This window comes from Fragaria vesca, linkage group LG1 (genome assembly GCF_000184155.1).
Source record: "Fragaria vesca subsp. vesca linkage group LG1, FraVesHawaii_1.0, whole genome shotgun sequence".
Classification (NCBI taxonomy): Eukaryota; Viridiplantae; Streptophyta; class Magnoliopsida; order Rosales; family Rosaceae; genus Fragaria; species Fragaria vesca.
The window spans coordinates 10361900-10374215 of record NC_020491.1 but is presented as its reverse complement, the minus strand read 5'-3'; the positions used below and the strand labels follow the sequence as shown (position 1 = coordinate 10374215).

The 12316-nt window shown below is 40.5% G+C and overlaps 2 protein-coding genes across 2 annotated transcripts; one reads left to right on the top strand and one right to left on the bottom strand.

Moving 5' to 3' along the window:
- Positions 1–3534: 3534 nt before the first annotated feature.
- On the top strand, positions 3535–5035 carry LOC101307149 (transcription factor MYB44-like). Its single transcript, XM_004287946.1, has one exon. It carries the CDS (start codon positions 3680–3682, stop codon positions 4607–4609), a length of 930 nt encoding a protein of 309 aa, XP_004287994.1. The 5' UTR covers positions 3535–3679; the 3' UTR covers positions 4610–5035.
- Positions 5036–6072: 1037 nt separating this feature from the next.
- Positions 6073–12101, bottom strand: LOC101306854 (probable cadmium/zinc-transporting ATPase HMA1, chloroplastic-like). The gene is made up of 13 exons (XM_004287945.1): positions 11463–12101; positions 11224–11374; positions 10961–11145; positions 10499–10645; positions 9889–10084; positions 9435–9547; positions 8838–9079; positions 8452–8557; positions 8117–8281; positions 7464–7680; positions 6620–6807; positions 6448–6534; positions 6073–6336 (listed from the first exon to the last, which is right to left on the bottom strand). Exons 1-13 carry the CDS (start codon positions 12099–12101, stop codon positions 6148–6150), a joined length of 2625 nt encoding a protein of 874 aa, XP_004287993.1. The 3' UTR covers positions 6073–6147.
- Positions 12102–12316: the final 215 nt, after the last annotated feature.

The following is a 12316-nucleotide window of genomic DNA, read 5'->3' as shown; positions in this document are numbered from 1 at the left end:
TCTTCATATTTTGATTCCTAACTGCTATGCTAAGCTACGTATATATCAGATCCATGTTTTGAGTTTTGACCATAACAAAAATGCCGATCTTGATTTTCAGACGTACACGTCCTAAAGAGATATCATAGTTTAACCAAAGGTGAACATATATTTCAAACACTTTCTTAATTTATCATCTTGATTTTGCCCGATTACGTACACCTTTCTTGATATAGAAGGGAGGATTTGGTTGTTGCTTTGGAGGATGCAGACTTCACGTGTGTTCCCTCTGTCGGAGGCGCCACCATGTGATGAAGGTTGTGTGACACATGCTCCGGTGGTTTGAGATAAAAAGCTGTTTCTTTTTTATTCATTCCGGCGAGCTATCAAACTTGAAGAATCGAGTACGTGTTAAGAGTTGGTGGTAATTAAGCCAATTGATTCACAACCGGAACAGTGAATCTGTGTAGCTATCCAAAGCTGTTAGTCGATCCCCATCCAAAATAAATAAAGATGTAAGTCGATCGATCAGTTACCAGTTTGTGTGTGAATAGGACTCGTGAGGTATTTGATGTTTAAATTGGAAATGCAGACTGAATAATTAATTTTATTCAATGAAGTATTGTTTTGTTGTTGTGCATGTAGAAGAAGGTGTACGTTTTGGTTGATTGAATCAAATTCCTTGTGGAGTTCGTTATGTTCTTAGCTAGAGGGCAAATGAAGCGGCTCATGTATTGGCAAGATTTGTAGCTCGTGATTTTGGGCAAATATGTATGGTTAGAAGATTAGACCCTCTTGGCTCATAGAAGTCATCGCGGATGACGGATCAGTACGTAACTGATGATATATCGATTAAAAGGAGGAGGATGTCTAACATGCATCACCACTAGATATTCTCATGATTTTGTATTCTCTCTTGACTCATGGTAGTCATTGCCGGTGACGAATGCGTAACTGATATCGGTTAAAGGGGGGGGGGGGGGGGGAGCATTGAGACATTAGGTCTATCACCGGTTATTACGTTGATTTTGTACTTTGATTTTCATTTTACCTGAATAAATAATTTATTATAACAAACTAGAATTATTACAACTTAAAACTTAACATTTGTTTTCAACTAAGCTGGATAAGAATTATTGGGGTGCATAAATAGTCGCGTTCTGACTTCTGAGGAAAAGCGGAGTGGGGAGAAGCGATACAAGTCGAGTTTGACGGTAATACCTGTTGAGTTTCAACTAGGGGAGTTCGTGAAGGTTCTGATTACTACTATGATGGCTAGTTGTTAAGAATAGAGGTTGTCTTAAGGGACGTCAAAATAAGACTAGGGCCCAAGTTGAGGAGATAGTAAGCCAGGACGGCAATATGGTGCTCACTGCTGAGGTTGTTGGAAGCTGAAAGTGACTCCAATAAACATTAATTCCGACCCCATGGGGAGGAGAAGGTGTTTGTTTGTAGGTTACGAATAAGGCATTCTGAACGTGAGCTGTTTGCGGTAAATATAACTTCTATAAGCTTTTTTATAAGACGCTATAGTTGATATTTGTACCACAATGGCATGATTAGCATATTAGACTAGATGAATATTATGTATTCTTAAAAAGGTGAGGTTATTCTTGCTAATTTTGGTTTGTTGTTTGGGGAGTGATTAATCTATTTTAAATGAGTTTTTATTGTGACTTATATAGTTTACCCTGTTTGTCATGTTATTTCTTATGTAATTTTGTCAGACTTTGGCTTGTTTTCATTAGTCGATATTAATGAAACCAACTTTTTAAAATAAGAACTATGTTGGATATACTTGTCATTCTAATATGTTTTTTTTAAGGAATTTAGAATTTAGTTTAGCTAGAAGGTTCAGCCCTACATCATGTTTCATTTACTATATTAATAGTAAAAATTTGCATAGAAAGGAGAAGGACATAATACCTAAACCGCGAGTTACTAGAGATAACATATGATCCTTCTAGAGAACATCCTCAATGATAGCAAGAGTATCCTCTATCCACAAATCATCAATCGAAAAAAAAATCCTAACAACTTGTACAAATACCATTTACTTTACGGTAAATGTGAAAAGTATGATCGTTACGATCATCAATTACCCGACTCACCTCCGTCGGATATGCTCTGTCATTCACAATCTCAAAAAGAACTGGCATTTTTTAAGTGTGCATACCTCCAGGAAAGTACCTCAACAGTAGGAAACAGAATTTGAAAACCAATATAGCACCAGCTGCATAGCACCGAGCTCCATATGTAAGGACAGTCGAGCCTCATTATTTTAGGGTTTAGGGCAGATTAGGTTGTAGGAGTAGGTAATACGTACGACGCTAACCGAAACAGATACGGATCGATTCGTTTCATTCACAACTCATTTAACTACCACCTAATCCTCCCCATTAAATCCTCCAATAATTCCAAACTCAAATCTTAATCTTATTCCCCCGAATCTCACCTCGTGTGATTACTGACAATTTGATTCTGCTTAATCTGGGTTTGATTAATGGGAGGAGGAAGGTGCCTGGTGGTGATGGGAGGAGTCCGTACAGATTTGTAAATTAAGAGAGAGAAGGGGGGACAACTGCGACATGTCGGTGGGTGGGAGGAGGATGAAGATAGGCCGTTAATGGTGGTGGTGGTGGCGGCAATGGCAGGTTTACAGGCTGGAACTGACGGGATGGATGGCCCGTAATCATTGGCCCTCCGATTTGGGCCTTTTTTGTCGTCTAGTGTGCTTCCTATTTCTATTTCTAGTTTTGGAAATTTTGATTTAAAAGCTTTTTAGAAAAAGTAGGGGAAATATCCCACACGAAAATGCTATACAGGCTGGCTTTGCTCGGTCAAACTCACATCCTACCCAACTCAACCGTTATCAACTTAAAACCATCCTTATCCCTTCAATAAATATTCTTTCTTAACTGTTTTTCTATGTTTGGTCTCATAATTATGCACTCTTCCTCTTAAAAACTAATTCATTGCTTTCATTAATTTGAACCAGGAGCGTGGAATGTCACCGATATTTTAGAAGTTAAATTTCGACCTCCACATATTTTTTCTAGACATTCGTATCAGTTTATCTAATATGTCGATAACTCAATGTATAATTATATATGAAATGAACAATTCATTGATAGATAGTAATAGTGTACGTTTTTGAATCGCATGAAGTACACATTAAACGTAAACAATTTAGATTCAGCTCCCTCTACATTTTTATCAACTTTTTTTCATGTAAATATTTTTTGTTATTTATTTCTTCCATATCAGATCAAATTGCTATAATTTAACAAATTTAAATTTATTCGGACAAAAAAGAAGTCACTTGAGTGAAGAAGACGCTCCTCAGCAGCGCCAATAAAGAAATGAAAAATAAAGCAAAGGATTTCTCAAAAGAAAAGCAAAAAACGGTGATGTGTTAGCGCAGTTCGGACGTGACGCGTGTCCGTTAACCAGCTGTATCCCAAACCCAAATCAACCGATTCCCTGGAACAAGCGGTGCCTCTATAACCCCAACCCCCTAGCACTCCTCCTCTTTCCTTTACCTGCTCCCCCGGTCACCTCCCCACTCCTCTTATATAACCCCCCCCCTCTCCCACTCCGTTTTTAGTTTCCTCTAAAACCAATAAAACCCAGAAAACCAAAAAAGCCAAAACGCCCTGTAAATTCTGGTTTCAGTCTACCCCGACTCTTTGTTATCCGGATGGCTATGAATCGGAAGGAAATGGATCGGATGGACCGGATCAAGGGCCCCTGGAGTCCGGAAGAGGACGACGCGCTGCAGAGCTTGGTTCAGAAGCACGGCCCGCGGAACTGGTCTTTGATCAGCAAGGCGATTCCGGGGAGGTCCGGGAAGTCGTGCCGGCTGCGGTGGTGCAACCAGCTCTCGCCGCAGGTGGAGCACCGGGCTTTCACTCCGGAGGAGGACGACACCATCATCCGAGCCCACGCGCGGTTCGGGAACAAGTGGGCCACAATCGCCCGGCTGCTCAGCGGCCGCACCGACAACGCGATCAAGAACCACTGGAACTCGACGCTCAAGAGGAAGTGCTCCTCGATGAGCGACGACGGTAACGGTAACGGTGTAGGGTACGATGGGAATTTCCACGAGCAGCCGCCTTTGAAGCGGTCGGTCAGCGCCGGGTCGGGCGTGCCCGTGTCCACGGAGCTGTTCATGAACCCGGGCAGCCCGTCCGGGTCGGACTTGAGCGACTCCAGCGTGCAGGTGATGTCACCCTCCCACGTGTACAGGCCCGTGGCGCGATCCGGCGGGGTTCTACCGCCAGTAGAAACGACGTCGTCTTCAAACAACAACAACATCAACCTCAACAGTGATCCTCCAACTTCGCTGTCCCTTTCGCTCCCTGGTGTCGACTCCTGTGAAGTGTCGAATCACCGAGTTGCGGCGGTGGTTGAGTCGACTCAGAACCAGGCTGCTGCTCAGCCGGCGGCTTATGATCCGATGAGGAGCTTTCCGGCGGAGCTGCTGGAGCTGGTGCAGGGGATGATAAAGAAGGAGGTGAGGAGCTACATGGAGGGGTTGGAGCAGAGTGGGTTTGGGGTGATGAGGCAGCAGAGTGATGGGTTTAGGAATGTTGCGGTGAAGCGAATTGGGATCAGCAGAATTGAGTGAGGGAGTTGAAGGTTGATACTTTTGGGATTGAGAGGAAGAATTTTAAGTAATGTGGGATGAGGCTCAATGCGAAGGTTTGAGCTTTGAGGACTAGTAGCTACTAGATAGGGAAAGACTGCAAAAATGGTGGAACTTGGGGGGATGATGTTGTTTTCTTTTAGTTATTTTTGCTTTCTTTAGGAGAAAATAATAATTTCGGTTAATGTACAGAGAGTAATGAGAGAGATGATGATGATGAAAAAGCCATCCAAGAAAAAATTGAAAAAAAAAAGAAAGAGAGAAGAAGATAAATGGATCTTCAAAATTTCAGTCTTGAACTCTTGATTTCCCATTTTAATCCTTTTTTCTGGTTTATTGTTCTTGCTTATCTTATTTGTCTGTAAGATGAACTGGTTCTTTTGAACGGTGAGAATAAAGGAATAGTCTAGATGAGGACAAACTGAACCGTAAAACAATTGGACCATAAATATGTCAAGTAGGATACGTTTCAGAATTCCTGACCCATCACTGAAACAGTTACCCATTACCAACCACTCTACCTGGCTACAATAAATTTTAGCAAATTTGAATTCAAATTGTTACTCTATTATATCAGCAACAAAGAGCTTATAACAATTAATCTGTTGAACTCATAACCTTTATTTACGAAGAACAACTTTCATTTACGAAGAACAACTTTAAGCTACTAGATTCGAATGTTTTCTAATGACCAATCCTACATAAAAGAAATTTATGTAGGCTGTTTCAGGAAGTAGTCATTACAACAGTACCTAACTATAAAAAGGAAGGGTGTGACCACTTGGAGCAAAACGAGAAAAAAGAAGGTTAGTGACTTGGTGTAGCTTATCCTTTTGCAGCTGGAGGAGGAGGGGACTACGGCTAAGTACTACGTTACTTGATACATAAGAAAATATCTTTTGAGATCTGATTCCTCTGCCAGCCAACTGGAAATCTAGAAAGCCAAAGACCTATGTGTTTTTTTAATTTTTGTGGTTGAGAAGGGGGAAGATGTTTATGTGGTTTTAAACGTGAAAGTTTTGGGTGTAAAGCTGAAAGCAAAATATCAGATGTTGGTGTGGACTTGTTAGGTGTGTAGAACAATAATTGAGGAAGTTGCAGTTAGGGATTAGTATACAAGTTCCGTTTACCCCTTGTTAGGTTTGTACGTTGAACCAAAGTCAGCTATGGACGCAAAATGTATGACAGTTACTTGAACTGGTTTGCAAGAATGGATTAGGTAATGAGGATGCTTGGAGAGCAACGCATTGGACGAAGATGACTACCAGCCGCCGCCCAAGTCTCCTACGTAACTACTTTAACTTCTAAATTCCATGGAAGCTTGGTCTTGGATGATCTTCATATTTGGTCAATGGATTTCTTTGCAAGTCTCTGTTTTTAACTTTTAATGGCGGCTGGCTTTACGGGTTTTCTAGGATTTAGATGAAACAATGAGCTACGCTAAATGTAGGAATATTTACTTGATTGACTGTTATTTCTGTTATACATAACTGTACTGGGGACTAGCATAACTTCAAGAATTATAAGGATACAGGAGGTGCAGCTTGGGTAGGGTTTGAGCTTGTTGCAAGTCTCCTTGAAAATTCGAGTCTTGATTTCAGTTGGTTAAATAAATCCCATAAATCCTGCCTCCAGCTCCATGATGGGTGGTTTAGAGCACGGATGGAGTTGAGGCAGACAAGAAGGGTACCACCTTCATGTAATAGAACCTACAATATACACCAACAGAAACCATGAAACAGGAAGCTATGGTTAACCAGGAAAAAATTATAAACTGCAAAGATCAAACGGAAGTTCAGAACATATGAAATATCACATACCGTTAACCAGAGGGGAAGAAAACCTAAAACAGATGGAAGTGAGGCCAAAACTATACAACTTAAAGCAAGGACAACATTCTGCTTAACCTGCATGTATAGAAAAGATAATAATGTCGTGAATGGAACACAAAAGACTTAACAAACATATAATGAGATAGATGATAGCAAGTACCAGGGAAGTTGTTTGGCGAGACTTGGCAATACAGAATGGCACACCAGATATATTGTCACGCAGCAACAACACATCGGCAACAGCTGTGGCTGTTGCACTAGCACGTTGCGCAAGGACAATCCCTACTGTTGCAGCTGCAAGTGCTGGAGCATCATTAATACCTTCACCAACCATTATCAGACCTCCCCCTGTAGTAAAATTTCAGAATCTTGTGAGCTCATACAGTAAATTACTAAATTCCAAAAAATAAGTGAAGTCAAGAACCTAGTTTTCCTTTCTTGCCTTTAATATATCACTAACTTTGTCTTTGCCTATCTAAAAGCTTTCTAACTTTTTTAAGTAACCAGAAACTTTAAAGTGGCAGGCATGCCTTCCAAAATTGGTCCACCATAACACAATATTACACTTCATATACCAGAAGCAACATTGGTCAGATTAAATTGGAAAGGACATACCATTAAAAAGATGAAGAAAGGTCATAGTGTAAAAAGAACAGGCAATCATACTTTCACCTCTTCATTCTAGAGGCAGTATTAGTTGAAGAGCATGCAGAAACTGCAGAAGTAAATTATGATGCCCAGGGTGGACAAACAAATTCCATGGCCTTCCCATTCTACCTAGGCAAAATGAAAGAAGATACAACACCACCTGATTTCAACTACTCATTCATATGCTTTTGCCAAACCTTCGAGAGACTTATGCATGATAAATGAATCAAATGATTGATAATATTTTCCTCTACTGGAACAGAAAACATACCTATCAGCTATATTCTAGAGTTACAAGCAACACCAACAAATTATTTAATTAGCAAATAATCTGGAATGATGATCATTCAACTCACCCATATCCCTTGAGACACCCTTGACATGACTGAGCTTATCCTCAGGCTTCAGGCTGCAATAAACTTCATTGATACCTACAGCATTTGCAACTCTCCAAGCACTTGACTCATGGTCACCAGTTAACATCATTATACGGAGCTTTGCTTGATCTCGTAGCTCTGCAATGACATCCAATACCCCGGGTCGAGGCCTATCCTCAAGGTGAATCAGTGTTACCTGCAAATAACATGGTAGTTAGTTCGCTAGCAGCATGCCCCTAAAAAAAGGCGAAACAAAAAGTAAAAAAACACAGTACATGAAAGCTAAACAGGATTATGATTAGCTATGAATATTTGGCTAATGAGTAACCTATTTGTATTCTCTCCAATTTTAGGTATAATTACTCATAGATTACTCACACCTTCCCTCAAGAACTTCAAGTAAATTTCTCAATTCATCTCTTGCTTTCTCATTTACACTAGTGGAAAGTTCGATATTTGAATCTAGGGTTTGCATAGTTCCTTAAGGTTAGATTCAGAAGGATTCCAGACAAAACTCACACTACAATTTCCTTTTAACACCCAAAGCCAATTGTGTAAGGCCCTTAAATAACTAATTTCATAGTTTCTTATTTGATTAGTCCATTTTCTTTCGAACCATAATGAAACCTTACCTTTTCGTTGACTGAAAGAGCAGCACGGACAAAATCAGTTCCATATGAAGAAGCATCCACAGCTTCCTTGATCTTTTTGGACGCATCTTCCGATATACATAGTGAAGTGATGAAATCTACTGAACCAAGAGATGCTTTCAACAGTTTACCCCCTTCAGTTCCTAACTATAACAAGATAGAAATCAATGTATATAACTTGTCTTTGACAGTAGTGGAAATATAACAAGCATATAACACCAGTGGTCACAAATACAACCCATAGAACAATCATACAACAAGCAGCATCCATTACAGTGCAAATATACAAAAAGGATCTAGTTTATAACAGAACTTACCTCATTGCCATTGACAGTAGCAACAAGACCCCTGCCAGGAAAATACTCAAAACTCTCAACAGAAACAGAAGGAAGGTCTTCTCCTTCACTATGGTCTACAACAGCTCTGAAACAAAAAATGAAAAGACTAATGAGTATTGATCCTATTAGGTTCGGCATATAAATTTACAAGTGAAGACAATTCAAACAAAGCCCACTAATCTACAGTAGACATCATGATGTAAAAGATTCGGGGTGTGCCGGCCTGCCAGGAGTAGATTTACTCATTACCATTTTTGAGCAGGAAGTATTGTAGCAAAGTAAACGTTGAATTAGAAAAAATATTTGAAAGTTACAATTGCAACAACACAAAACTTAACAGGAAGCTTCTGTTCAAGAGTGCCTACCTTCCAATAGGGTGTGTGGTACCCTTCTCCATTGCAGCAGCAACAGCGAGGGCTTCTTTTTCACAACTAGGCACACAACAGGAAGAAAAATCTGATTTATTGTCTCTAACTTGATGTCCATAAATTGGTTCAATTGCTTTGAATGCTAGGCCACCAGTTGTCAAGGTCCCAGTTTTATCAAATGCAATAGTGTGACAGGAAGCTAGAGCATCTAGCACATGACCGCCTTTCAGCAATATCCCCTGTAAGCATAATTAAGGGTGTCATGTCCATCATATGGCTGAATTGAGCATCATTTCTAGACATGATTCGGTGTGAATTGTGAAGTTTCTGAACCTACTTCTTGTTAGCATGTTTGGCATGGAACATCACAAATATACAAAACATTCGTACCAATTACACAAATTATGGGAGCAATCACAAGTAATCACCTGAGTGAAACAAGCACTCAAGAACATAGACACACATTTAACTCAAAACAATGTAAACTTGCAATATATACATGAATGTAAACGAATAAACTGAAAAGTCATTTCTAATTATGAAAACCACATTGGAATTTAAGTTTTTGATTACAGCATCAATTGCAATGTATACCTTCCTTGCGCAGGAGCTAACAGCAGTTGCATAGGCCAATGGAGCTGCAGCCAAAGCACATGGTGATGCTGCCACCATGAGGGCCAATGCTCTATAAACTGATCCTCTGCAAGCTAAAGCATTAAGAAGACATCAAACCAAATGAATGATGGACACACCCTCAAAGACAAAAAAGATATCATAGGATAAACATAACATCAGACCTCCACAAAACCCTTGTTAACAATTCATTTACATTTTGTTCATGGCAGCTTTTTAACTGTGTGTGTGCTGAAAATAGCTGGCCCAATGATCCTAAGGCACTTTATTAATCATAACAGCAGCAATTTTAAACGTATATATTGGAACCTTTTCTCTTACACAGGCTTATCACTGGGCTCCAGTATAGGTAGAATTACTTTTTTAAAACAATTAGATATTCAAAAACAAGAGTAAGAAAGGTACTGCTAGCTACCTGCTGTACCAATGAATGGCCACTTGAACAGGAATGGACCAAGTAGAGCAACAGCCACCGATAAAACTACAACCACCTTGCTGTATCGCTCACCGAACTGATCTAACCATCTCTGAAGCTTTGGTTTATTTAACTGTGCTTCCTCTGTCAATTGCACAATCCTGCTAAGGGTTGACTCTTTCCAAATTTTTCTTGCCTGCCCAAGCAATTCTATTTAGAATCCAATCACCATCATCACCAAGAAATCCTACTAGTGCAAAAAGTCGAGAACTCTAAAACCTAGCAGTGCCAGCTGTCCGATTGTTCGCCTTTTATATATTATGACTAGTGTGTTTACTATATCTTCAGGTTACATCCGCAGTGAATTTAGTGGATGATAAATGAAGTTTACCTGAATTCCTAACAACCTAAGAAAATGTCTATAAAGCGCAATAACAAAATATCAGTAATGAGAAATATCAGGGACGTCAAGCATAAAGAGAATAGCCTGGCTTCTATCATGTACATCACAAAAATAAAAAAAACATCAAAGAGAAACGCTGAGCTCTTCAGCTTTCATTCATATATCCATTTCTAAGAAGTTCCAAAACAGAAGTAAGTATTAATGTACCTTCACTATCATCCTGCCATCCAAGTTCCTAGCACCACCAGGTATTCTGTCTCCAGCCTTTGTCTCCAATGGAGTAACTTCTCCTGTCAAGTGCTCCATAGTGATGGTAGCACTACCTTGGAAAACTTCACAATCTACAGGCACAGACTAATCACAATACTAGCCCCCATTACAATTCTTCGATGCTCTAATGTATTATATAAATCAAGAAATTGATAGAACAAGAAAATCACAGCTACTAGTCATTTAATGAGATAAAAATCACACGCCCTTATGGTATTAGACATAACTTAAAAATTTATCACCATAAAAGGTTTCAAGAAAAGCAAAATGAACTTCAAAAGGCAGAATGGTTTACAGAATAGGCATGACATATCTCCTACTAGTCCTAGGCCAAGGTCACAACTTGAAAATAAAGTTCTAATCACTTCACATATAAGATACTAGATTTGTGTCCCATACCTCTCCAGCTCCAACCAAGATATACGACCCAACTTGCAAGTCGTGCACAGGAACCTGCTTGTACTTCAAATTAGATGTATCCGGAACCTGTTCATCATCCATATCCAGCACAAGGGCGGAATCAGGATAATTTTCTTTCAACTCTTTCACATCAATCATGGAGCGACTGGTAAAATACTCCTCAGCTGAAATCAACATAGCACACACTAATCAACAAGGAACATTGCTACACTAAAAAAAGTAGCGAAAATCGAAATGCTCACCGATATGAGCAAGATTAAACATAGCCAGAAGCAAGCCCCCTTCAAGAGCATTCCCCATAAACACCGACGCAAATGCTGCTAAAGCCATTAACACATGAATGTTCACTTTCCCGCCACTAATATCAGTAATCGCATCAAGCGCCGCAGAGATCTATCAATCAATAAAGTTCATCGATTACTGCTAGGGTTTAGTTAATCACACACATTAATTCAACTAATTACTGCTGCAAAATTCTTACTCCAACTAGAGGAAAAGCGACGATCATGAAAGCATTCTGCACAGTCTTCGCGGCGAGCTTCGGAGCGACGTAAGGACAAGCGGCGGCGGCGAGGAAGAGAGCGGCGGAGCAGAAGCACAAATGCAAGTGCTCCCTGAGGAAATCGGCGAGGTCGGTCCATCGCACAGCCTTCGCGAATCCGATGAACGCTTTCTGCGCTCCGGTTAGCTCCGCGCAGTCTCCGCCGTGGTGGTGATGATGATGATGGTGATGGTGATGATCGTGGTCGTGGTCGTGGTGGTGGTGATCGGAGTGATCGGCGGCGGAGGAGCAGCGAAGAGTAGGGAAATTACGCGGCGGAGAAAGGAGGGAGGGTTTGAAGCGAAAGAGGGGAGCGCGGAGGCGGTGGAGAGTGGGCTTGGGGGAGTTGAGACGAGCGGCGGTGGCGGCGGTTGGGTGGTGGTGGAGAAGAGGAGAGTGGTGAATGGGGAGTCGAATTGAAATAGGAAACTTTAGAGTTTCCATAATTGACGGGAAATTTAGAGGAAGGAGGATCGGAGGAGGAGTTGGAGATTTGAAGCGGGAAGCATTGTGGCTCAGTTTCCAGTGGTCAGTTGGCTCTCGGGGTTCATTGGGGCCAACGGTTGGAAGTTGCGACATGTCGTCCACACCATGAGCTCATTTTTGGAAGAAAACAAACAGGGCCGTTGACTCGTCGTCGTTATTTTCTTTATTGAGAATGAAAGAATTTCATTTATATGCAACTCAGACAGTTACAACTTACAACATATATAAATACATCGGATTCTCTATTATGGTTAATCCCACCCAAAAATTAGAATGCACGAAACAAAATTGCGATCCTAACTAAATAT